The sequence below is a fragment of the Salarias fasciatus genome, chromosome 3 (assembly GCF_902148845.1).
Source record: "Salarias fasciatus chromosome 3, fSalaFa1.1, whole genome shotgun sequence".
NCBI classification, from domain to species: Eukaryota; Metazoa; Chordata; class Actinopteri; order Blenniiformes; family Blenniidae; genus Salarias; species Salarias fasciatus.
Genome location: NC_043747.1, coordinates 9,308,237 through 9,333,723, shown reverse-complemented (window position 1 = coordinate 9,333,723; position 25,487 = coordinate 9,308,237). Strand labels below are relative to the sequence as shown.

The 25,487-nt window shown below is 47.9% G+C and overlaps 1 protein-coding gene across 1 annotated transcript; it reads right to left on the bottom strand.

Annotated features, from left to right (window-relative positions):
• Positions 1–1,254: 1,254 nt before the first annotated feature.
• On the bottom strand, positions 1,255–24,940 carry LOC115385773 (chromodomain-helicase-DNA-binding protein 3-like). The gene is given in 42 exon segments (XM_030087847.1): positions 1,255–1,563; positions 5,809–5,935; positions 6,210–6,373; positions 7,060–7,255; positions 9,051–9,183; positions 9,684–9,792; positions 10,616–10,747; positions 10,865–10,924; positions 10,927–10,971; positions 11,064–11,289; positions 11,501–11,630; positions 11,688–11,887; positions 12,556–12,706; positions 12,793–12,926; positions 13,428–13,513; positions 13,879–13,965; positions 14,143–14,320; positions 14,406–14,590; positions 14,877–15,108; positions 15,192–15,316; positions 15,966–16,083; positions 16,325–16,456; positions 17,081–17,222; positions 17,828–18,001; positions 18,192–18,313; positions 19,019–19,156; positions 19,242–19,442; positions 19,525–19,548; positions 19,550–19,717; positions 19,824–19,920; positions 20,028–20,159; positions 20,245–20,468; positions 20,546–20,749; positions 20,835–21,104; positions 23,203–23,234; positions 23,237–23,377; positions 23,946–24,075; positions 24,267–24,352; positions 24,355–24,405; positions 24,694–24,733; positions 24,735–24,821; positions 24,823–24,940. Coding segments are annotated over 42 exon segments (5,790 nt in total). The 5' UTR covers positions 24,931–24,940; the 3' UTR covers positions 1,255–1,294.
• Between the last annotated feature and the right edge of the window lie 547 nt (positions 24,941–25,487).

Genomic DNA, 25,487 nt, shown 5'->3' with positions numbered 1-25,487 from the left:
GAGCGGCGGCGGCGGCGGCGGCGGGAGAGTTCACCCCGCCTCAGATGTGGCCCTGATGTACAGCTCGGCCGCTGCATCAGGCTGGAAAAACCGTGACACAGTCCAGAGTGTTTTATTTTCTCAGGGATCGGAGGAGGAGGAGGAGGAGGAGGAGGAGGAAGGGGGGGACATTTTCCAGCTCGGAATCCATCACGCTGTCACAATAAAAACGGGCCGGGGAACAGAAACGTCTCCTCCGGCATCAAAGCGACCCCCCTCCTCCTTTACCCCCCCTCCCTCGCTGATAGATGAGCATCTTTATCTCTGAGGAAGACAAACTCATAAATACTGATTTTTGCCGCGATGAGGCTCAACAACAGGAAGTGTAAATACTTCAGTGGAGTGATATTCCCCTTTAAGTGACCTTCCAAGTTTAAAAAAAAAAAAACAAAACAAAACAAAAAGGTGCAAAACAGTAAATAGGCTTTGTAATACAGTACTGCTGCTACTGATTGTTCTTTTATGTCTCCGGGTTTCTGAGGAATGCCAGGGCACGAGAGTCCATGAGAAGTATAGCGTTATATAATTAGAAATCTTTTTCTTTTTTTTTTTTTTTTCCTCGCCTCCCTCCTTCTGCTGCAGAGAAAAAATCTGTATCCAGTTTGTCCCTTTCTATTTTGGAAGCCATCTGCCCGTGCTCAGCAGACACAAAGTTCTCTTCAGGTTCTTAGGTTGTGTGTGAGGTCCGGCGTGTGTGTGTGTGTGTGTGTGTGTGTGTATATGTATATTAATGTGCAGAGAGAGACGGAGGAGTGGAGGCCTGTGGAGGAATGAGGGAGTACAGGGTCAGACCGAGGGGACAGGCTTGTTCAGTCAGCCGGCGGATGAAGAATTGATCCGAGGGGAAATCTCTTCTCGGCTCAGAGGGTGAAACCAAAAAAAAGAAAAGACGTCTTTTTTAGGAGGATTTAAGAAAAAAAAAAAAAAATCCTCTTTTGTTGCATTTTGCTTCGTTTTAGCCGTCATGTCTGTATTCCTGAATAGCTGCGATCGCATTAACGTGTCCTCCAGGTCAGAGCTTCAGTCAGGTTTCCTCGTCGTGAATATTCGTTTCTCCCAGATAAAGAGATTTTTCTTTTTTCCCCTCCTCCCTTCACAGTTCTCACACTGGAACAGTGTCAAAGTGCTTTTGTCTCTGGGTCCTTCTGGAGATCATTCATCCCGGTCCTCATCTCTCTTTGATTGTTTTTTTTTGTTTGTTTTTCTTTTTTTCAAATCGTTACATTCAAAGGGTTTTTTTTTTTTTTTTCCTCCTTCAGGGTTTCTTTGGTCTCCCGTTGCGCGGGAGGTTCTCCACCGTGTTGCTGAGCCGGTACTTGACGATAATGCTGTGCACTGTGGACTTGGGCATCCTCAGCTCCTGCCCGATGGCCCCTTCGGACTTGCCGTCCTTCCACAGGTCCACCACCCGCTGCCGCTGCACCACATCGTGCTCCTTGGTCTTCTGGCAGGCGCCGGCGGCGGCTGGCCCTCCGGCAGCTCCACCAGCGGCTCCCCCGGTGGCCCCAGCAGCGGCAGCGGCTTCTGTGGGGGCAGACAAGCGGCAGACTGTAGTGGAGACTCGGAGACGGGGGGGGTGGGTGGGGGGGAGAGAGAGCGCAGGATAACGTGACACTTTACTGGTCCCCCGTAGTAGGGGGGGGTGGGGGAGGTCAGAGGTCAGCTACCGACGCCGGCGAGGCTTCGGCGTCCAGGTTCCTCTACAAGAATGGACTCCGCTTCCTGAAGGCTGAAACAGGTTTTTTTTTTCCCCAAAATGCATTTCAAAGGTACCGTGCGAGTGCCACCGCCGCGTTGCCACATGTGACAATCCTCCACTGGCGCACCGTGCACGGCAGGGTTCACAGAGTGGAGCTGGAGACGTGGGGTTTAGAAGTGCCACAGCAGACGTGCATATTTTGGGATGTGTTTTGTGTACTCAAGTGTGGGAGCTTCTCTCAGGAAAGCGCCGCTAATGATGGAAAGTCAGAAAGTCACAAAAAAATCGGAGGATCGTGTTGTTTTAACTCTCGCTCGTTTTTTTTGCTCGGACCTAAAGAGGTCAGGGACCAATGTGACCCCAATCAGGGACCATAACTGCGGTCTCGTTTGCTGCCAGAGCGCTCCGGCTGCAGCTCGCCGTGAGGCCCCGGCCAGCAGAGAGAGAGAGAGGGAGAGGGAGAGAGAGAGAGAGAGAAATCCAGGGAGCAACTCAACTCAACTCACGCGCGACTATTTCTGAACAGCCAAGCGCTCCGGCTCGGCTCGGCCCAGCCCGCCGCCGCCGCCGCCGCCGCCGGTTCACAAGTCACAACACGACGTTTACACAACCGAACTCCTGCGGTTTCTGCCCCGACTCAAAAATACCTCGGCACAAAGTCCGAATGTTTTCTTGGCGGCGCGCGGCCTCAGACAGGCTGAGCATAATGACATTTTCAGAGATAGGCTCTGGCTCGCGAGAGCGCAATGCCTTTGACAGATGTCCACGGTCTACAATTACTAAAATCAAGATACACAGGGCGAGCGGCGGAGGAGAGGAGCTCGCCGTTGCGGTATTTTTTTTTTTTTTTTTTTTTAAGGGCAAAGCCTATTGGGGAATATCAGGTTTTGCCAGTTATCTCTGCCACATCTCTGCTATCTAAACATCTCCGAACACGAACGCACACGCAGAGCGGAGAGCGGATCTGGAGAGCATATGCTGTTACCAAACTAATTATAAGAAAATAAATTCACAAACTGCCAGTGGTGTGTGACGGACTGCAGGCGAGGGGAGCGGGACGAGAAGCCAAAACAAAAAAAAAAAATGTTTGATTTCTTTTTTTTTTTTTTTCCTCCCCACTCTTTTATTTCTTGAGATTTCAACTCAATAAGTAATGAGAGCTACAATCGGACTTCACAAGAGAAAAATAAACATTCCCGATAAAGAAAATAGGCCCTCAACAGGTTTTGATAGCACTCCAGACGGCGCTTTATTGTTGCACAATGTGCCATTAGATCCAGTAATAGCTGAGCAGAGTATTGGGGTTTAGAGGCTGGACATGTTAGGAAGTCAAAAGAAAAAGGAAAAAAAAAAAAAAGAAAAAGCCTTAATATAGCAGCGCAGAAAGTTTGTGTTTGATTCTGGTAATGTCTATTTCAGGTGTCTCTCTGGCAGCCACATCTGAAACCCTGCTGCAGATGTTTTTTTTCCGATATGGACTCCGCTCTGGACTTTGAGGTTTCATCTCTTTAAGCTGCCCGGGGAGATAAAGTGTCCATTCAGAGAGCTGGAAGCCCAGTCGCCTCAGAGGCCATCAGGTACCTCGGCGCTCTACACGTTTGAGGATTAGAATGAAACTCAAGACTTGAATAAAGTCCTGATCAAAAAAAACCAAAAAAAAACGAGTGGAGTGCATTGAAATCCTGAAATACCCATTTCCCAGAGACAGTGGTTTCCATGAGGCCAGAACATATTTTTCCATTTTCTTTCGTAAAATGTTTTTCCACAACAACATAACCATATAAAGATGGAATTCCTCAGATGATATCTTTAAAAATAGGAGCAACGCTTTGGACTGGTTTTCGCCCGTCATCAGTGCCAGTTGCCAAGTAATCAAGTCTTGATCTCTGAGGCCGGATCGGAGCCTCTTCCATCGGGGCGCTGCGCGAGCCGGCTCCGCGGCGCTCAAATATTTAAACACACAGATGCCACAGCGGAGACCGCAAGGACTGGAACTGGTCAGACTGGTCTGCTTCTGTTTCCCTACGGGTCTCCGATGCCAGGAGAAATTGTTGAGGGTAAAAGAGGCAGGGGGGGGGGGGAATGACCCTCAACACATTTCTGCTTTACGATGCAGTAATTTTGCTTGAAAGTTTCTTGCGGAGCGAAGTCGAACGAGCGCTGCAGCAATGCAGCGTCGCATTCCACAGGGATGGTTAAGCATGCATGAAACAAACTGAATAAAAATCAACAGCGTTTGCTTCAGCGGAAGCCAAGTTATCCTGACATGACCGCCGCCTACAAGCCCCATAATGTAACAGGAGAAAACAAACCAAACTAGGGGGGGAAGAACAAAAAAAAAAAAAACTTTAAACAATGTAAAATATTGGTACATGTTGGGAAAATACAAACAGAAACATCCAAAACAGGAGTCAGAATTTGGCTAAAAGGAAGAAATGAATGTTAATAAGAGGTGGAAATGTATGCGCTGACAGTGATTTTGTTGTGAATGTGGTGTTCGGTACAGGCCGTTCCCGTTGGTTCACACACAAAACAACACATCATATTGACAAGGTTCAACCCCCCCCCGCTCCGCGCAGGAGCACGTCGAAGTCGTTCCACCGACCTCGCCACCTTGGAAAATGCAACTTATTGAAGAAGCACATCAAGTCGTCAGAGTTCAGTTTTACTGTTTTTGCTGAAAAACTCAGAATTTCACGGCGAGGCTCAGATAATCCCGCCGACATCGCAGCGGCATTATCGGGGTTACGCCGTCAGACGCGATCCGAACCCATAACATGCATTACACAGCTGTTTTCAAAACAGCCGCTGCATTAAAAGATGGAAGGCAGGAATGTTTATTATAGGTGGAGACATTTTTTTTTCTCAATGGCCCTCTGGTGGTTCTTCTACACGGCGAGTCAAAGCACCACACAAAAATCCTTTTTTTTTTCCTTCCTTAGAATAGGGCTTGAAAAAGTGAAATCATCTCATATTTGGCGTCCAGTGTGCAGAAGTCCAGTAAAGCAGTTAAATGTGCGTCTGTGTCAAATTAAAACGCTGAACAGCTGTTTGATTCCATGTGTTTCCGATAGATTTCAAAAGCACGATTTGATCTGCACAACCTTTTTCCACAGCGGTTGAAATTCTCTCCTCCCCCCCCCCTCACGGCGAGGACGTCTGGGCCTCCAGACTGAATGAGCTGGTTCTCTCAAGGTTTTCTGCCAGTTTGCGCCCACAAACCAAAAAAAACAAAAACAAAAAAACACCTGCGTGTGGATGACTCTGGGACCAAAAGCCTTCGCCATCTGTGATCCTTTGATCAGGATCGATACGCTGCATTCTGGATTGGTTCGATGGTTTTCCAGAGTTCTGCGATGCTCCACAAACGAGGCGACAATAAAAGACGCAGCAGTGCGTGTGACGTTCTGGCTCCACTGTGCTCGGTGGGACGAAGCGGGGACACTTCATCCGTCTTCGGACGCAGCGTTTGTTTGACAGGCGGAGGAGCATTCCTCATGATGAGCAAAGCGAACATCACCTGAAGTGAACTCTCCCAAGCTGGACCATTGTGTGTGTGTGTGTGTGTGTGTGTTTTTTTTTTTCTTTTAAACTCAAGTTATTGAACTTGCTTCGAACGCTAGGAAGTGAAAAGTGAAAGAACGTCAACAGAGCTTCCTCACGTTCAAATAAAAATGTGCAGAAAAGGTCTAAACTGAACCTGTAAATCTACTGGAGCGGGAATGTTATGACAGTCACCTTCTTAAATCCTGAGATAGGAATCGGTTCCTGCGCCAGAGGCGGCTGCAGCGGCGCTCCAACAACACCTCCACAAAGGAGCATTAATCTGCCTTAAACCGCCTGCTTGCCAAGTGTCAAACAGATCAAACAACCTGGTATTCTTCTTCCGTAAATTATGCCGAGAACTGTAATTACCAAATCCCTAATGCCTCGTGATGATTATACCCAAGCGCTTCTCAGACTCCTTCTCTTTCCACCCATCGGAAAACTTCCACAACAGCGTGAGCCGACACTCCAGGTCCAGGCCGCGCCGCCGTGTGAAGGGGCGTTCGAGAGCAGCGGACACTGACCTGATATGAAGGAGCCGGGCGGCATCTGGCTGTAGTTGGCCCCTCCCAGGTGCAGGGCGCTGGGGGGCGCCGGCGTGAAGGGGGCGCCGTAGTTCTGAGGGGTGGCGTAGGGTCCTGGAGGTATGGGCTGGAGGGGGGGGGGGGGGGGGAGAGAGGTGGACGATTTTTACCAATGAAGAACAGCAATAATAAATCAGTTTGAACAAACAAAGAGCTGACTCAGCTGGAGGGAAAACACGCAGGTGGGTGACAAGATAATAAGACTCTGGATTTGCATTGGATGACCGCCATCTGCTTCTTTCCCCTCGTGTGCAGCGCAGCGCGAGCAGGTTGTAACTCGTGAGTGTATGCACGTATGTGTGTGTGTGTGTGTGTGTGTGTTTTCTCTGCAGGCTGCTGACCGGGGGCGTGTGCGTCTCGGTGCCCTTGCTGGCGAGCCGGCTGAGGATGCTCCTCTCGGACATCTGCAGGCGGGCGGCGATGGGCGGGACCCTGGACAGCGTGGCCGGCAGCCGGGTCACGTCGGCCTTCATGTCGCTGAGCAGCTCCTCCAGCTGGTTCAACACTGCAAACACAGCAGCAGCAGCCGAGTTAACGCTTCTCCGGCCTTTCAAACCGAGTCGTAGTAGTAGTAGTGTCAGTAGAAGGAACAATTTCCTTTTAATACATAGAAAATATGCAAATATTTTTGCACTCTTGCACCAAAACAAGCTTCACTGTCGAAATGATCTCAGCACGGCTGCAGTTGTAAATATAATTTCGGAGCTCTCAACACAGCGAGCGCTGTGTTTACGCAGTCGGCCTTATTAGATTTGCTCCTTCGGCTCCTCGTAACGTCGAGCCATGGATGCATAAATAGCACATTTCTGACCCTGCTTTCATGAGCCGTTGCAGTTCCCATCCGTTACTATCTGACCTCTCTGTCATCACATCCCCGCACGGAATAAATCGCCGACCAGACCGTCACGGTGATAAGAGCGTCTGAGCGCTCATTAGGTCCGGGGCTCCGACACGAACGGCAGTGTGCCGGGGTTGTTATTGTTTCAACGGTGCGATATAAACATGGAGAGACTTGCTGGAGAGCGGGGCTGAGGAAATGTTTGGAGCGCTCACTTATCGTGGTGTAAGCTTATCTGCCCGGCGGCGGCGAATTCAGCGACGCGGCCAACGCAGAGATTGCACAACGGCCGCGCTTTTCTTTCAAGACTTTCTCTGGATCCATGAACCCTGACCTTCGGCGTCCTCACTGACCTTTGTGGAGGACGGCGTTGGCCGGCTTGTTGCCCGCCAGCGACTCCTTGCTGAGGTGCTGGTGCGACTCGGCCAGGCACTCCACCTCGGCGAAGCGGGCGTTGAGCGCCATGGCGGGGTGGGTGGGGTCCTGGGTCATGTTCAGGTAGGCCGCCCGCCGCAGCTGCTCCTCGATCACCAGCGCCTGCTCCAGCAGCTGCGGGAAAAAAAAAAACAACGCGCTGCTTTAATGATTGATTGCAACTTAAGATTGTTTTAATCTCCTGTTTTTCCCCGAGTATTTTCAGTGATTTTGCAACTCTGCTGCTTCCAGTTCCCAAAAAAAAAAAAAAATCCTTGTTACCGAGATTTATGGGGCTCAATACGCTTTAATTGCCCTCTTCTCCTAAAATAAAATGTTATAAACACGTGAACAATCCTCATTTTTAGTAATTTAACACTCCAATTGGCGCCCTTCCAGCACATTCTGCACCGACCGTCTGCAGCTGACCGAACGACGGAGCCTCTGCAGCTCCAGCTAGTAGGTAATCAGGAGAAATATTTAAGAGCCTACAATTTTCCAATGAGCTGCTCCGGGCTATAATTTCAAGTCGGACAGCCAAGATAAGTGATTTAAATGTTTTTATAGAAAAGAGAGCGTGCGTATGAGAGCAGCTTGTCTGCGGTGTGATTTGCTCACAGCGAGGGATTATCGCGGCCTTACACGAGCAGAAAGAGGATAAAGAGGCAGTAAATATCTGGATTCAGCTGCAGATTCTGGACAATCAGTGCTATCGGCTGTACCTGGGAGTTAAATCTTCAGATTTGACCATAGGATGAGGAGGATTCAGCTGCATTTATTTTCAAAAATCTGGAGTTTTGGTTTGTTTTCTGACGTTTGGCATGTTTGTTTTTTTTTTCAATCGTCGGGCGTAAACACACTACTGGCTTTCTTCGTCAGTGAACCGCTGTTATCTCTCAAAAGAGCGTGACTAAGACCCGAGACAGCTGCTTTGGTTTGAGGAAAAGCAGCCGACGTACAGTACGAGGCACCGAAGAAGTGGGCGGAATGAAATATTCTGAAAAGTTACTGTGAACCGAGCGAGCATGTTCCTGTGAATCCTGCCTTTCCATATCCTGACTGATAATGAGTCGTCTGTGCCACACAGCAGATAAATGCTTCAGCCTGAGCAAAGATCATCTCTGCTGCCAAAATGTATTAATCTTCCATCATAAAATAAGCTCTAATCAAAGTAATATTAATAATAAAGTGTCCCAACATGAGACTGAAGCATCACTGAAAGGCCAGATAAGAAATCTCGTTTATCTTGAAGATACAAAATGATAAAATAACTTTTATAACTCCTACTTCGGCCTGTGGCCTCTCAGTATATTTTGCCTGATGACCGCTCCGATCGCCTAACCGGTATTTTCAGTTGTCAGTGTCTCGGTTAGCGCAGAAAAAAGTCAACGACTCATCAGGATTCTGGGGAAAAAAGAACAGATTTAAACGTTTTGCAAAGGAATTTAAGACTGAAGAGGACGGTGCAGATTAACAGAGAAGCTCCCCCCTAATTTAGCAAGAGGAGTTAACGAGAAACGAGGCAGAGGGGGATACAGTAAATGAGGATGTTGAAGGAAGGATCTGAAACATGTGAGCTGCTCGAAAACAGGATGAGAGCGCATCCAGAAGTGCAGCGGTCAGCAATACCGTCCGGCCAATATGTGGGTCTAGGGGCAACCGTCATCCGACCATCGGAAAGGTCAGCTGATCGAAGACGGGAGAACCTCCGCGGCGCAGTGGGTCAATCCCATAATGCTTTGCAACCGGATCTCAGCAGATCGACTCAGAGTGTTTACATGATACGATTTAGCAGCAGTAAGGTCACAGAGATCCAGGTGAAGGGATGTCTCACTCCGACCGTTATGTTGGAAATCATCCAACGTTATCCTCAACAAACCCCGTCCGGAGGCCCCGCCCACCCCGCCACGGAGGGAGCGGCCACGTTTACCTTGAAGCGCCGCGCCAGGAACTTGTTCTTCATCTCCAGGAAGTTGCCCTTGTTGGCCTGCGACTTGAACGGCTCGTTGACGATGGCGAACTGCGGGTCGTTCTGGATGTCCTGCCACCGGGCGTAGCCGTGACTGCGGCGCCGGGCCGTCAAGGCTCCACAAACACCTTCAGTTCCCCACACAGATGTGTTGGTTTGTCCAACTTTTAACAATGATTTTTTTCACTTTTAAGGCCCACTTGAGTCATTTCTAAAAAGTTCATAAAAGAGATGTAATTTTAATTTTTTTTTTTTAGACAATATTTTTCATACATTTAAATTGCATAAATAAATTAAATACTATTAATGATTTTTCTCCTTCTCGTTAAACTGCAGAACTGCATTTATTTTTGGCAGCACTCCTTCCCAGCCTGCAGAATCGGGAAAACAAAAGTAACTTTTTCTGAATACTCAATGGCCTTAATAACCGTAATAAGGAGAAACAACTTGAACTAAATGACCCGCCGCGGCAGCGTCCCGCGGACACGGCTCGCCGTTTGGCCGCAGCTGTTGACTTATTACGCTTCTGCCGGCCGCGATAGAAAAACAAACACGAGCGGGGTTCATCGCCCGGGCAACCGCTGTCAAGGATACATCACGATTCCCGCCAGCAGCCAGAAGTCGTGTCGGCGGTGCCAGATCTCATTCATCTTCCCCGAGGAGATGGCGGCCCGCTCCTCGTTCTGCCAGAGAGTGTGCAGCTCTGCGGGGCGAAACCGGCACAAAGTGAGAACGAGGCCGATCTGAAAGCGCCCGGCGAGCCGGAACCTGGCTGCAGGTGCTTCACTGCAGAGCTTTTCCTGGACCGGTGATGGCAGGGGGAGATAAATCTGGCTCACCGCTGCTTTTACAGAACAGCTCTGGGGAGCGGGAGGAAGGGTTTGTTTGCTCAATGTTACAAGTCCGGTTTATGATGTGTGAACTTTTTCGGGGAACTTTGAAGCTATTTTAACCGTCAGGATTCATATTTTCTGGAAACGTCTGTGTTTGTTAGTGACTCTTCGGATAAAAAAGGTCAAAGTTAACTAGTTACACCACTAAACCGATATGTGGAAGATCTTTCTTTGTTTTTTCTTGCATCGTCTGTGTGAGATTCGAGTGGGTAAAGTGGGAAGTGCTCAAATAAAGCAGAAGTTAGAAATTCCTACGGAGGAGTCATCACAATATCGGTCAGCAAAACGCATGACATCACCCACGCTTCTGCGGCGTTTCGGTGAAATTCGGCTTACACAACGCTGCGTCGGTGTCTGTGAGCGCCACACTGCGTTGCATGAAGGCCGGAGCCGTCATGTGGTATAAACACAGAACGAGTGTTTTCTATTTCTGAGCTGTAAAAATACTGCGATAAATCATTGGGCAGGGTTTTTTTTTTTTTTTAACTGAAGAATACATGTAGAATATGTATACATGTGGTCGGAGCTGTCGAGGGAGACAAACGACAGCCGGGGGCCTGATCGCAGCCTTTTAGATGTCAAATATATGTACGAGATCGTTTCCACGTCGGCTGGCGGTAAATCAGCACGGACCGGTGAAGCCGCCGTCCGCGATGTTGAACATGAAGCGCGGCCGCTCGCTGGGAGGCTTCCCGTTGCCCCTGGGCGCCTCCTCCTTCGCTGGCTTGGCTTCTTTTGCGGCGTCCTTTTCACCTTTGACCTCTTCTGTCGAGAAGCACAGGCGACAGGCTGAATGGCGCTGGCTCAAACGCTCTAGGAGGCACTGATTACTGAACGGGAAATGGAGAACACACACACACACACACACACACACACACACACCTTTCTTCACGTCTGCTGCCTCGGTTTTCTCCTTGACTTCTGTCGCTTCTGTTGTTGTTGTTCCTCCTTCTTTTCTTTTTCCTTTCCCTCCTCTACCTTTTCTCCTTCTGCAAAACCAAACACAACTTATTTACAAACAAATATACAAAAAAAAAAAAAAAATCTCACATTTTCTTAATTTCTGTTCTTTTTTCTTCACCTGACTTCTCCTCTTAACATCTGCGTCTTGTTTGGACGCCTGCCTTCGTCTCCTCCTTGCTCTCCTCCTGGACTTTGTTCTCCTCGCCGGCGGCGGCCGGAGCGTCGCTCGCCTCTTCTTCTCGCCGTCTTTCACCTCGCCGTCCCTCCTTGCCGTCGCCTTTTTGACCGGGAGATGCACTTTGTGTCGCTTCTTTTGTTGAAACCTGCAAAACACGTCACAGAGGCTATTTGTGTTTCTTTTTTCTATCTTCCACACAGATACAACTTTAAATTTAGCAAAAAAATACCTCTCAATTACAATGAAACAAGAACTATATCAGGATTGCACTGTGTTTTAGGAACACATGGTTTTTTTTATGTTCCCTTCTTGCTTTATGGACCAATATGTACAGTAACTGGGGTGTTTCGTAGAGAGGATGTCCCACCTCCTCTGACCTCCGCACTCTTGCTGCCGTCCGCCTCCTTCCCCTCATCCTTCTCCTTCGCTTTCTCCTTTTCCTGCCGAGCCTCGTCTTCCTCCTTCTCCTCCTCCTTCTCGCCCTCCTTGCCGTTCTTTCTCATGCTTCTCCACAGGATCAGGGTGGCTGAATTCGTCCACACAGATAAAACACACATCAGGAACGGCTCCCCTGCTGGTCCTGCCGTGCGTGTATCGTTTGGTCTTACCTGCTTGGAGGTGCACGGCGTGTTGTTGTAGCTGGCGTCCGGGGTGGGGGTGGCGGTCTTCACGGTGGGGGAGGAGGCCCTGGAGGACGACTTGTCCACGCTGACCTCGGGCTTGAGCTCCGGAAGGCTCCAGCGCCCGTTGATGTGCTCAAACTCGGGATCTGAAAGCAAAAACATCAAAACGCTCAGGAAAAATATACAAAAAAAAAAAACACCTAATGCCACGCGGTTTATCCCCCCCCCCCACCCACCTCCCCCGTGGCGCAGATAACAGATCAGGAAGTCTGCAGGTTACAACAAGCGGGACTGGAAACCGAAGCGAGCGTGTTTGGATAACGTCAAGTTCGCTGAGAAATCGGAAAGTGGTAGGCAATCCAAACATCTCTAAAGCTGTCAGGGTGGCTGCTTCAGTAGAAAAAAAAAAAAGAGGATTCTGACATTTTAATGATGACTTACTGCTTCATGAAGACATCAGACCACCTGGTTAACATACAAGCCCGAAATTCCCTTTAATGCTCTCAAGATTTTAAGAGGAATTTTGGCTTTTTGGTCGTATCTGTTTGAAATTCTTCTCCAGTTTGATGGTTTTTATTACATTACAGTTCTTTTTTTTCTGTTGTCATGGACTCATTTGTCCCACAGTTTCATGAACTTTATCTTGTGTAATTGGTGATTTTTATCTAAATTTTATGGTTGCATTCCCAGAGCTGCTTCAGAGTTGAAGCGATTTACTGTCTTAAATCAAAAATCCAAAACTGGAATTTTAAAGACTACAGCTGTCACAACGGGCTAAATTCAGCCTCTTTGACTAAAAAGGGCTTTATTCTGACCTTCTTCTTGACGAGCGACATGACGCCGATGCGCGTGAGGACCGGCTGGCGGCACAGCCCCTCCCTCGGGACGCCGTCCGCAAACGTCTCGGCGCCGTCGGCCACCGGCTCGCACAGGTGACGCATGAACATGGACACGTACGCCCTGGCGGGGAAAAAAGAGGAGCACGATGGTGGATTTCCAAGAAGCGGTTTGGAGTCATTTACTTTCTCAAGCAGAGACTCTCCTACTTGAACTCCTTCTCGGTTTTGCCCCGGAGGTCCCGGACCAGCCACTGGGAGGAGAAGGCGTCCTGGGACGGCATCCCCCAGCGCATCACCGCGTTCAGGAAGGCCTTCCGCTGGCGCGTGTTGAAGCCCAGCACCTATTGACGGAAAGCAGCACAACTCAGGAATCCTTCAGAGCAAAAAAAAAAAAATCAAAATTTACGAGTGGATTGTTATTATAACAGAATTTAAAATGAAAACGCCAGAATGAGCCAACGTTTTTGGGGTTTTTTTTTTTTTTGTCATCCTCCAGCAGATATCGGCGTGCTTCTCAGACCTCCCAAATCCTGTCCTTGAATAACTCTGTCTGCCTGATAATGCTTAAATAAACTCCGAGTCCCACCTAGCACAGAGCGGTCCATTTAAATCACGTCCGCGATTATCGGGATGATTAATGAGCGTGTTTTTGGGAGATATATTAGCTCTGCTGCCACCTCCAATTTAGTATAACTCATGTTCAGATTGTTTGAAAAATATATTAGAGAGCCAGTTTGCCTTAAATAAAAACTGACAGCTTTTTTTTGTAATATAATAATGTTAAAAAAACACACACACAAAAAAAGTTCAAAGTAAAAGAGTGTTTCCAGAGATGTACAGACCTCAAGGCTGCCTCCGACTCTGGCCAGAAGAGGAGGCAGAGGTTTATCCTTCTCATTCCTCAGCTGGCGGCGCGACTGCCTTCGACCTGCACACAGAGGATTATTATTGATAGGAAGATGGAGAAACCTGGAAAATGTTTATTATGCTTCTAATGAGGCTGATTTCATTAGTAGATTCCAGCTTCGAGCGTTCTGCTCAACCTGTCTGAGTTTGAATGGTGGATTTTTTTGGGGTTTTTTTTGCCTTTTTGGCAACAGGACTTGTTTGGGTCTGCCAGTGAACTGTAACAGCAGATTCAATTTCGGAGCGTAATTCAACGCAGACCCGGAGAGATTTCCCGACAACACACACACACACACACACACACACAAGCGGCTTTCGCCGTTTATGAGCGGCGGCCCCGCTGGACCCGACGTCTCCGTTTCATCTCCCCGCGCCGGCCGGCCTTACCTTCTGGCCGGTCATCAAAGTCCTCGTCCTCCTCCTCGGAGCCCACTGAATACTCGGACTGGTTATCTGAAATGTCAGCATGCCACTCTGAAACAGCACATGGTGGTCTGTCAATAGGCCAGGCCCATTCACGTCCACTGTGCATGTAATCACTCAAACATGTGAAATCCTGCTTGTTTTCTCATAAGATTTAGGGATTAAAACAACAAACGCTGTGTTGATAGACTTCATATGAGGGCCCAGGAGTTGACGCTCGGCCCCTACCTTGGTCCTCCTGCGCTGCGTCGTTGTAGTTGACCGGCTTGCGGTTCCTCTTGCCTTTGCCCAGTTTGCTGGCCAGATCTTCCTGCTGCTGCTCGTAGTGATGCCGCAGCAGCTTCTCCCAGTAATCCGGGTCCACGTTCTCCTCCTGCTTGATGATCTCCCGCTCGATCTCCTCGATCTGCAACCAAAACGACGGGCGCGAAGCATTTAGAGAGAAATCAAACGAAAGAGATGAAGCGTGCGAGCGATCGGCCCGACCGTACCTTGTCCTCCTCCCGGACCATGTACTGGGCCACCTTGAAGGAGCTGAGGTACTCGTTCATGTTCTGGACGTCGGAGTCGTCCGTGGCGTCCTGACTCCGGTCCAGGAGCCGTTCGATGGCCGCGCTGTCGTAGTGGATGACGTTGCCCTCGTCCTCGGCCTTATCGCCCGAGTTGTTCTTCATACCTGCCAGACAAACCGAGAATGACGCGTCTGCCTCTTCCAAACCAGCTGAACCAATAAAAACGGTCCAGTTAACCAATCTCGTCGCTAGAAAAAAAACGAAAGCGGCCTCCGGCCAAACTTGTCAAGAGGAAAGGCTTTAAACGGAGGCAACATGACAAAATAATTAGATTCAGGAGAAGAGTCCTGCCAAAGTTCCCCTATTAGAATCAGCCCCGCTCAAACTGAGATCCAAAACCGCACATTACTCCGTTCCGCTGGAAATCCTCATCGAGCCCGACAGTCTCACCTTCTCCCTCGTCCTTGAAGAGCTCCTCCGTCCCGAACTTGAGGATGTCGTCCAGCTCCTGCTTGGTCATGGAGCCGGCTTTGGAGCCCAGGCCCGGCCGCACCACCAGGTGGGTCAGCATCATCTTCCTCTTGGCGACCTGGGTGATGCGCTCCTCCACGCTGGCCCGCGTCACGAAGCGGTAGATCATCACCTTGTTGGCCTGCCCGATGCGGTGCGCCCGGCTGAAGGCCTGCGGGGGAGACGGACGGTCCCACGCTCTGACAAACGGAGAGCGACTCGCGTCGGCTCCGCGGACGGCGGCCGGGGCCCAACCTGAATGTCGTTGTGAGGGTTCCAGTCCGAGTCGAAGATGACGACGGTGTCGGCCGTGGCCAGGTTGATGCCCAAACCTCCGGCTCGGGTGGAGAGCAGGAAGCAGAACTGACAGGCGCCGGGAGCTGGGAGAACGGAGCGAGACGGACTAGTGAGAAAACTACATCAAGAGTGAGGAGGAAGATATCAATCTGCTGTTAATTATGGTAAAGTATTTCTAACTCTGAAAATTCACATATTTCTCACATGATCTTACTTTTTAAAATGCTGACTCGTGTTTCTCAGGTCCACAATAACAAACACTGGATTCATTATTCTGATACATAACAATCCCACTACAGTTCACAGTAGAATTTCTGATGTGTCAGCTTCATTTGAACATCCCGAGGCGGCGAACGCGAATCCACCAGCTCCACAAGATGCATCACGCACCTCCAGGCGGCTCCTCTTACTCTATAATTAAATGGCGCTTATTGCCAGAAAAACGCCTCGGCACGTCGGTGAAATTCAGATCCACGCAGGATCCCGTGTTCTGCGCATACATCAAAAACTTGAGGAGATACATACACAGATAAATCATCCTGAAGAATAAACTCGATTCCTGACTCGCACTAACTAGTACAGACACGGACGCACGAAAGGGAAAGAGCAAAGTAGTGTTTCGTCTTTCCATCAACTTCTGACATTCGTTTCTGACACTGTTGGATAAACTCAAAACTTAAAATCCAGCCTTTACCGGGGTTGTAACTCACGCCACTCAGCCCAGCGTCTCACCGTTGAAGCGGTCGATGGCCTCTTGTCTCAGCGCCCCGGTGATGCCTCCATCGATCCTCTCGTATTTGTAGCCTTCATAGTCCAGGAAGTCTTCTAGTAAATCCAACATTTTGGTCATCTGGGCAGAGCGGAGAGAGGAGGGGGGGGGGGGGGGGGGGAGGCGGTTTGACGGCTGGTCATGTGCTTGTGTTTTCCTCTATACTTCATTACCCTCGCAGCTGCACAGCTGGAACGGCAGCCTGCCGCTGAGCGCCCCGGAGGCGTCCTGGGACTATTGAAACATCTGCGTGGGGAGCTGCCCATCTGCTGCGTGCATGCTTTCCTTATATGTGTGTGTGTGTTTTAGTGCGAGCGGGTACCTGTGAGAAGACCAGAACTCGGTGGCCCTGCTCTTTCAGCTTCCTCAGCATCTTCTGCAACAGCGTGAGTTTTCCAGAGGCCTTGGTGAGGGCCGAGCCCTCGTAAGCACCGCTGGGAGTTTTCTGGGCTTCCTGTAAACACCACACACACACCACACCACACACACACACACACACACACACACACACACACACACGGCTGCAGTTACTCAGAAAGACTTTTGTTGCTTGGTATGATCAAGTGTTTTAGGTTTTTTTGGGCAGCATTAACATTTACATATCGCCACATAACATTCACATATTCACAAAAAACACTTTTCAAAAATCATTTTTATGCCATTTCTTTACAAATTACTCAATTTTGACCTACTTCAGCCATTTTTAACCACTTTCTATTCGTGCTGTCTCGCTTTCAGTCCCACTCACAGCGTGCACTACCACATATGACCACAAGATGTCACTGTCCGGCGAATCAGCAACAATTCAAAGCTATGGTTTGAGAAGTTCTTGCAATAAAAAAAAGCCATTATAATTGAAACAAAAACCTTTTTCAGCATGAATTTGTGAATGTTTATGCTTTTTTCATGACAACTTACCATACTGGTCTTAAAACTAGTTATCAGACAACCTTTCTACAAAACCTGCTGCGTCTTAAATCAACTTCACACAACAAATTGCTGTTTGTTGTTTCACTTGTTTGTATAAAACTTTGCTGTGGAGGATGTGATTTGAGAGGACAAAAGGCTCTGATCTCACCATGGAGGCGACGGGGAAGAGGTAGGGGTGGTTGCAGCACTTCTTTAGGTCCATCATGATATTGAGCAGGGAGACCTGGTTTCCTCCACCTTTGGAGTTCAGCGCCTCAAAGTTCTTGGTCAGGATCAGCTTGTAATATTTCCTGCGTTAGAAAAGATAAAATAATGAAAAAAAAAAACCCCGATACAATCGCTGTTGCAACAATTCGGCGTAAACCAAGTGAGCAGCGAGATAAACTTCCTTCCTTTCCCCTTTCTGCTGCATTGTTCAGATTCAGTGATAGCATCAAAACTGAAAGGGAGGTTGTTTTCTCTAACTCTCACTAAATAGCGGGCCCAGTTTCTGGGAACTGTTTACAAGTGCAGAGTCGTTACAAAAGTCAGTACAAAGAAGGGACTGAATGTGAAATTTAGATGGATTTTAAATGCAATCACTTAAAAAAAAGGTAAAATATGTTGGATTTAGTACAAAAATTACAATAATTGATTTTTTTTAACATATTTATGCAAAAACAAACATGTTTTTCTTCACATTGGATTACAGACAATCTTTAGCCTCATGAAAAATACTGTAAATACTTTTGTAATTTTTGTAATCGTTGTAGTTTATGTAATTTCTGTGAACCCTCATCATATTTATTGTGTTACTGATATTGTGTTAGTTCTTTCTCTCTTTATTTTCTCCATTTATATCTTATACTTGTGCCTTTTAAATCGGTGTGCTGGAGCGTACGCAGGAGCGTCTTACTTTTGCATAGGACTCAGCTCCACTCTGACAATCAGCTCGGTCTTGGCGGGCATGTTCTTGAAGACGTCGGCCTTCAGCCGGCGCAGCATGTGAGGCCCCAGCAGGTCGTGGAGCTTCTTGATCTGGTCCTCCTTGGAGATGTCGGCAAACTCTTCCAGGAAGCCGTCAAGGTTACTGGCGCAGAGAGAAGGAGACATCGGAGCAGGGGCGTCAAAGATATTTACTTCAGGGGTCACAAACTGACGAGTGACCCAGACTGGTAAAATAGTGCCAAAATAAATCTTTCAATATAATGTCAACATAATGATTTCAAGCATGTTTGATTTTCTAGTGTGGGAGGGTGTTTTAAAGGGAGTGGTCCTACTTGAAACGGTTGGGCGTGAGGAAGTTGAGCAGATGGAAAAGCTCCTCCAGGTTGTTCTGAAGGGGAGTTCCTGTCAGCAGCAGCTTGTGGTCGATCTTATAGTCGTTCAGACGCCTGAAAAACTAGAAATCCAGGCATAAAAAATCTCATTAACAGGCCACATGAGGGAGAAAAACTCACAGTCTATTAGTCACACAAGTGCTAACTACACATGAATCCAAATGAAGACACCTGCATGTTTATGGGAACAGTTTACCTTAACATGAAGTGAATTTAATTTAATGCTTTATAGGGCATTTATTGAAAAAAACAAACTCCACAGTATTATCCAAGGACATTTCATTACTTCGACATGTGTGTAAAAGAATCTTTTACACTGCTTAAACATGATAAATACACATAATAAAACATGTAGAAAAGTCTGAAACTCACTAAACTTAATGACTCTCAAAATATTGTTTGTATTTGTCGTTGTTCTTTTATATAATTAATAGCAAAAGAAATCAAAATTTACTAAAAGAATTGGGAATATGTTAGAAAATGTGTTCTAGTTTTATGTGGATTTTTGTTTACAGTTTACTTAAAATATCTTAAAATTAAATCATCATGGGGAATTATACCAATGTTATCATATAATACATGATCAACATCATAAATGTGGAATTACTGATTTGAAAGAATAAGAAAGAAATGGAGAAATTACAAAACACGGTGACTTGAATGAATGGATAAAGCTGTTTGTCTTTAGGAAAAGTGTTGTTTTCACACAGTTCCACCACCAGAGAGCGCTAAAGCGCCCCTATAACAGCACGGCCACAGCTCGGTACCTTGGACTGGTTGTTCTTCAGCCTGTGGGCCTCGTCCACCACCAGGCAGGCCCAGTCGATGGACTTGAGCGCCGTCTGGTCGATGGTCACCAGCTCGTAGGAGGTGAGCAGCACGTGGAATTTGATGGGAGCCTCTCGCTGGAAGGCGGGGAAGAAGCACCAGAGGACAGATGAGCGGCTGTTTCCCGGCGAGGCTCGTTCTGAGACTTGAACCGCTCCTCACCCTCAGCTTGAAGGCCTTCTTCCCTTGTTTCACGGCCGTGTCGTCGAAGGAGAACTCGTTCTCCCGGATGATGGCGCGGCTGTCCTTGTCTCCCGTGTACGTCACCACGTAGAAGTCGGGCGCCCACATCTCGAACTCCCTCTCCCAGTTGATGATGGTGGAAAGTGGCGCGCTGACCAGGAACGGGCCCTTCGTGTGGCCCTGAGGGGACCGGAAAAAAATAAAAGGACTCAGCGTCGGGTCGGGCTCCGAGAGGCCGAGGCGTGCACGAGCGTTCCGGCACCTCTTTGAAGAGCGAGTAGAGGAAGGACGATGGTCTGGATGGTCTTGCCCAGGCCCATCTCGTCTGCCAGGATGGTGTCGGTGCCCTGAGCCCAGGAGAAGCGGAGCCAGTTCAGGCCCTCCAGCTGGTAGAGGTGCAGCGTGCCGCCCGTCGACGTGACGAAGTCCGGCTGCTCCTCGTATTTAATGGTCGGCTGAAGAGACAAAAAAGCAACAAATTAATAAATGTCAAACTACTTTTATGTATTTGGTTCTTGGAACATGGTCCCAAATACAGGTTCTAACCACAGAAAAGCTTACATCAGTGACGGGTGAGGCAGGAGACTCTTCTTCACCCTCTGCGTTCTTGCTCCTGATCTTCCTGGGTTTGTCGGGGTCCTCCTTCATGATGGCGTCCCTTATTTTAAAAAAAGAAGTAAAGTTACTCCACAGGCGAAGGCTACATTCAAATGAAGAACTTAAAAGCTGAATGGAACATTCAGAAAAGCGGTAGAACGGTCCTACCTGTGTCTCCAGTAGCTGGCCTTGTAAATCGCGAAGTCTGGGATCTCCAGGTCGTCTCTCTCCCAGGTGCATTGGTCGTAGGTCAGGTCTCTCCACTTGACCAGGTAGTGGTACGTCCCCTTCTTGTCCATGCTGGCGGGGAAAGACACGTGCAGCGCGGTGAGCGCCGGCGCAGAAATCTCCCCCTCAGAAACACAGCGGCCCTCATTTCGTTCACCTGTGGTTGATGATGCGGTGAATCATCATCCATTCGGGCTTGATGCCGTATTTGTAGTATTTTTCCTCCAGTATGGCGAACTGGGGGTCTTTGGCCCGCCGCTTCTCGCTCTTCCCCACGCCGTTCTCGTCCTCGCCGCCCGAGCCGTAATCCAGACTGGGAGGCTCGTCCATGTCTGTTTTCCTCTGGTAGTTTCTGTACATCACCGAGTGGAAGATCTCCAGCTGGAGACGGAAGATAAACTACAAATCAAAACCCTCTTTCTTAAACACGTGAAACAGCTTTCCCTCTCCTCTCCCACCTGCAGCTCGGTGATCCAGGTGCAGTGCCAGTACGACTGGCCGGTCAGCTTGACGAAGAACTCCATCTCGGCTCTGCCCTTCATGGGCGGGGGCGGCGGGGCGTCGGGCGGCGCGTCGGGAGCCGGGGGGACGGGAATGGGAGGCGGCGGCTCGCCCCACCGCCAGTGGAGGATCTTCTGGACGCGACCTTTGATGGGCGGACACTGGAAGGGGAGCACGTCCACAAAATCACGTCTCAGCAGAGGATTTATTTACAAATGAAGACAGGAATCGGAGAGGAGGACTGACCGTGCAGCGCGGGCACAGCCACTCGCCGTTGGGGATCTCGGGCAGCGGCGGGTTGAGGCAGTGGATGTGGTAGGAGGACGTGCAGGTGTCGCAGCACAGCAGCTCGCCGCCGTCCTTGCACACCCGGCAGAACTCCATGTGGTCGTCGTCCTCCTCCTCCGCGCCCCGTGGGACCCCCACGCTGACCTCCGAGATGACCCTGTCCTCGCTGTCCTCCTCGAAATCCTCAAAGTCCTCATCCTTCGCTTCCCACTGAATGCCCTCTTTTTCCTGGAAAACAAAACAAAAACACAGATAATCAGAGGAAAAGTGTTTCACAGACGTTTATTTATGGCTGCCGGTTGCAGACGACAAGGAATAAATAAAAGAGGGACGGGGAACTTGTTCCTCGACCCCAAAGCTCCGGAGCAGGGCGGCTTTGAGGACTAAACCGGGCTTCTCTCTCCCGGTGAGAGTGACTCAGTGCGAGGGGGAGCGGGCGGAGGACTCAGGAGACCTCCGGCGGAGCTGCTGGGGAACTGTTTTAAGCATGTGAGTGTCAAGCATGGAGTTCATGAAAAATAGATTTCCGCTCCATGTGAACCTATCCTGGCTGAATAAAAGGATTTAAAAAAAAAGAAGAAGAAAAACGGCATGATTTATGTAACACCTATGTAACCCATAACTGTGGCGAGCCATCCAGCAGCACCGCCTGTTACTGCAGGAGATACACCAGCAGAGAAAAATGACCGGATCTGATTTAAAACTCAGAAAGTTTTCGTGCAAACTGGCATTTTTATAAAACTGTGCAGCAGACTAACTGAAAGTCAACACTGCAGAGGACAGAAAACAATGAAATGTGATGATTGATGGACATTTTTCCTCCTGCTCTGCAGAATAAAAGAAGAATGGTTTATTGAGCTCACAGGGTTCTTTTGCAAGCACAGCGAACATGCAGATTGAGTGATGGTTTCATTTTATACATAGTTGCTGCTTGCAAGGCAAAATTAAATCTGCAAGTCCCTCCTACATAAGCTACAAGCAAAAGAATGGTTTTTGATTGGATAAATGTTAAGATGTCGTAAAAAGGGGGAAACACCACTTCGATTGAGTACTTTATTTTTTTAGTGGTGTCAAAAAAAAAATCTTTTTTAATGCCAAGAAACAGTGTGCAGACCTTAAATCACCAATGTTTTGAAACAATGGGACCATATTCAGACCTCGGAGAGCTAAAACACACTCTGGTCTGCACTGCAGATCTGTACATGTTACAGATAAACACTGAAATCAGTCTGAAAAGTTCCCAGACAGAAAAAAGAAAGTCTTTTTCTGGCTTGGCCTCTTACAGTCTTTCACTTCCGTTTACTGAATAGGAAAAGACAAAAATCTGTACTATTTTGCATTTAAGATTTAAAATCATTACATTACAACATTTCAGTTCAATTTCCAACTTGTACTTTCAATTAAAAAATAATATATAATCATAACTAATGCAGGTAGACTCTGGAACAGACTGAATATGGAGCATTAACCAGTTTAAATAAACAAATACAAGACTAAGGTTTACCATCACCTGCAGTGTTTGTATATAGATTATGGGCTTTTCATATTTAACTTGCATTAAGTTGGCATTGTAAACTGGATCTTCCTTGTCTCATTATTTACATGAACATATCATAATAAGCTGTCCAGGGTGTTCCTGCCTTCATCCTGGAATCGGCTCCAGCACCTTATGACCATGAACGGGACAAACAGTAAAGAAGATCAACAGAATGATGTGATGGATTGATAGATTGATGACTTTTAGGGCATGTTGACCAGTGACAGCTGCAACTTTACTCATTTAAGATCAGCACTTTAATGTCTAAACACAGGAATAGTTTATCTGCCTTATCTTTCCCTTGAATTTTGAAATTGGTGTCTACGTTCACTCCATGTTTTTATATTTTCCAAACAAAATCTTCAATAGAAATAAAAGAACCATGTTATCTCCAAGACCGCAAATGGCGATGTGAACTGACCCGATGAAGGTATCGCATATCTTCAGTAATGACTTGCAGCAAAGATAAATAAACATCGCTGTGAAAAAGGCAGCTACAAACTAGCGTTCAGCTTGACTTGTGGGATGACAGAACAGATTTACACCTGCAGCACCACTTCAGGTACGGGACTGGACAGGACTGCAGCCAGTTTTCACTCAGAATGTGAGACACGAAGAGAGTTTCTATTCATCTGATCCTCAGAACAAGTAAAAAAAAAAAAAACAACAACCAGGTTTTCTGTTTTCATGCGATTTTTGCCAAGAAGACATGATGTCCCTCAAAGGTAGACGCTGGAATGAAAACGCATCGCTGAATCATCCTCAGCAAACGGACGCGGCGGTACTCACGCAGTGGGGGCAGCTCCACTTGCCCTCGGGGCCTTCTCCAGCTCGGGCTCCAGGCAGACGAGGTGGTACGCCCGGGGGCAGGTGTCACACAGGATGATCTCCCCGCCCTGCTGGCACACCTCGCAGTAGTCCTGATGGTCCGTCTCATAACCGTCGCCTTCCTCCTCCCCCGGGACTGCAAATGCAAGAGGTTTTTTTAACTGTCCACTCCCAAGCACATTCGGACACAAATCAATCAGTGTTCGTTTCCTTTGCATCTGTAACAGCAGAGAAAACTGAGTTTCTTGCAATGTGTACTCATTCAGAGAGAGAAAAACAACCCGCAAACGCTGCTAGAACCTTGAATTTGAAGTGTCATTTTGTCTCTTTTCAGGTGTTTTTAGTTGGCCACATGAACTGCCGCTGTCTGTTACGAACATGTTATTCATCCGCCTAAAGTGAGAAATCAAACCTCAAAGGATGCTGACAGACGAGCAAAACAGAGCAAGTGGTGCCTGAAAGCTGTAAATACCTCCATCTACCAACTCTCACGTCAACGTGTGTGTGTGTGTGTGTGTGTGTGTCAGGCATTCAGAGCCAATAACATTCGAAACTGTCTACAGAAATGTACTTGATCACTTTGAGGTGAATCTTTGTTGCTGTGTTAAGCCTTGACAACAACGCATAAGCCTGATGCGGATGCGGAGGACTGCGCGTCATTTATAATTACACGATGCGCGTTTAACTAAACAGCCTGCGCTCACTTTTCTTCTTCTTCTTGGCAGGCCGTCCCCGCTTGTTCTTCTTCACTCGGCCGGAGCTGTCAGAGCGAACCGAGGAGCTGTGAACGCTGGAGTCCTCCTGCTCAGACTCATCCTCGTCCAGGTCCTCGCTCTAACGGAGCAAAAGGAAACGCGTGACGAGGCAAAAAGGGGGTTGGAATCGGTTGAAGAGCGAAAGGCGGATTAACAAACAGGTAGCAAAAAAGTAACAGGAGGCACAGAACACAGGATAAAAGAGAGCGGGCGCTTTTATCCGTCTCCAGCCATTCTGTATTTTTAGCATTGTGTGAAGCGTTCACTGACCGAGCAGCTCTTCTTCCTCTTGGCGCCGATGGGAGATAGTTTAATACGAATCGGTGCCATCTTCTTAGCCTTGGCAACAGCTGATGCTTTTTCTTGTCTGGAACTCGAGGACTTTTACTGCGTTTCTTGTAGCCCGGGCCTGAACACAAGATAGAAGCACATCCAGCATTCAATAAACGGGAAACACACAGAGTGTATAGACTGTGCTTAAAAAAAAAGCAGAGGGTGTAAGTGTGAAGTTTGGAACCTGGAGGATCCTCACTGCTCTGTATAAGTGTGTAAATCACAGTACAAGATCTGGAGAAAGTTCCTGTAAAACTCTACATTCTAACTTCCTCTTGAAATGACATTTTAGAGTTTTACTGGTTTATAGAAGCAGAAAGAGTGCAGGAGGCAGAAGGCTACAGATCTAAGGCAGACCACTGACCCTTGCCCTCTTTCGTCTTGGCCTTTCTAATCGGTGGCGGGCTGAGGCGGCGGCTCGGGTGAGGCGGTCGCTGCAGAGACCTGCTCGGCAACGGCGATGGCGGCGGCGGCAGCGGCGGCCGCCACGGCAAGCCGCGTTGCCTTTGAAGGGGTTGTTGGAGCTGAACTCCCTCCACTTGGCTCCCAGGATGGTCATCATCTTTGACATGGGGATCTTCGGGTTCTTCTTGGCTATCATTGGCCTGGGACGGAGGATTAATTGGTGTAGAATAGAATAGAATAGAATAGAATAGAATAGATAGATAGAATGAATAGAATAGATAATAGAATGGAATAGAATAGAATAGAAGAATAGAATAGAATAGAATAGATAGAATAGAATAGAATAGAATGGAATAGAATAGAATAGAATAGAATAAACTGACACATGTACACAGGGAGAACATTCACACTCCAAATGGAAGGCCTTCAGTTTGGATCTGAACCGGTCCAGTGACATTCTCGCTGTGAGCGCTTGTAGGTTGTTTACGGGAAAAACAATGACAACTGCCGAGAGGAAAAAAGAACTTCTGAATGAGCTTAAGGGAGATCGATCACAAGGCAAGCCTTGTAAGTATGTATTTTTATCCTGTTGGTGCTGATAAGAATAAACTAACAGGCATGTCTCAAGAAGCCGTACTTCCTAAGCCATTTAAGATGATTGTAAAATTTAAAAACTGCCAAATATCAGAGAAATACAGCTTACTCACTAACAACAAGAGGCACACACAGTCACACACAGTAAAATGCAGAAAG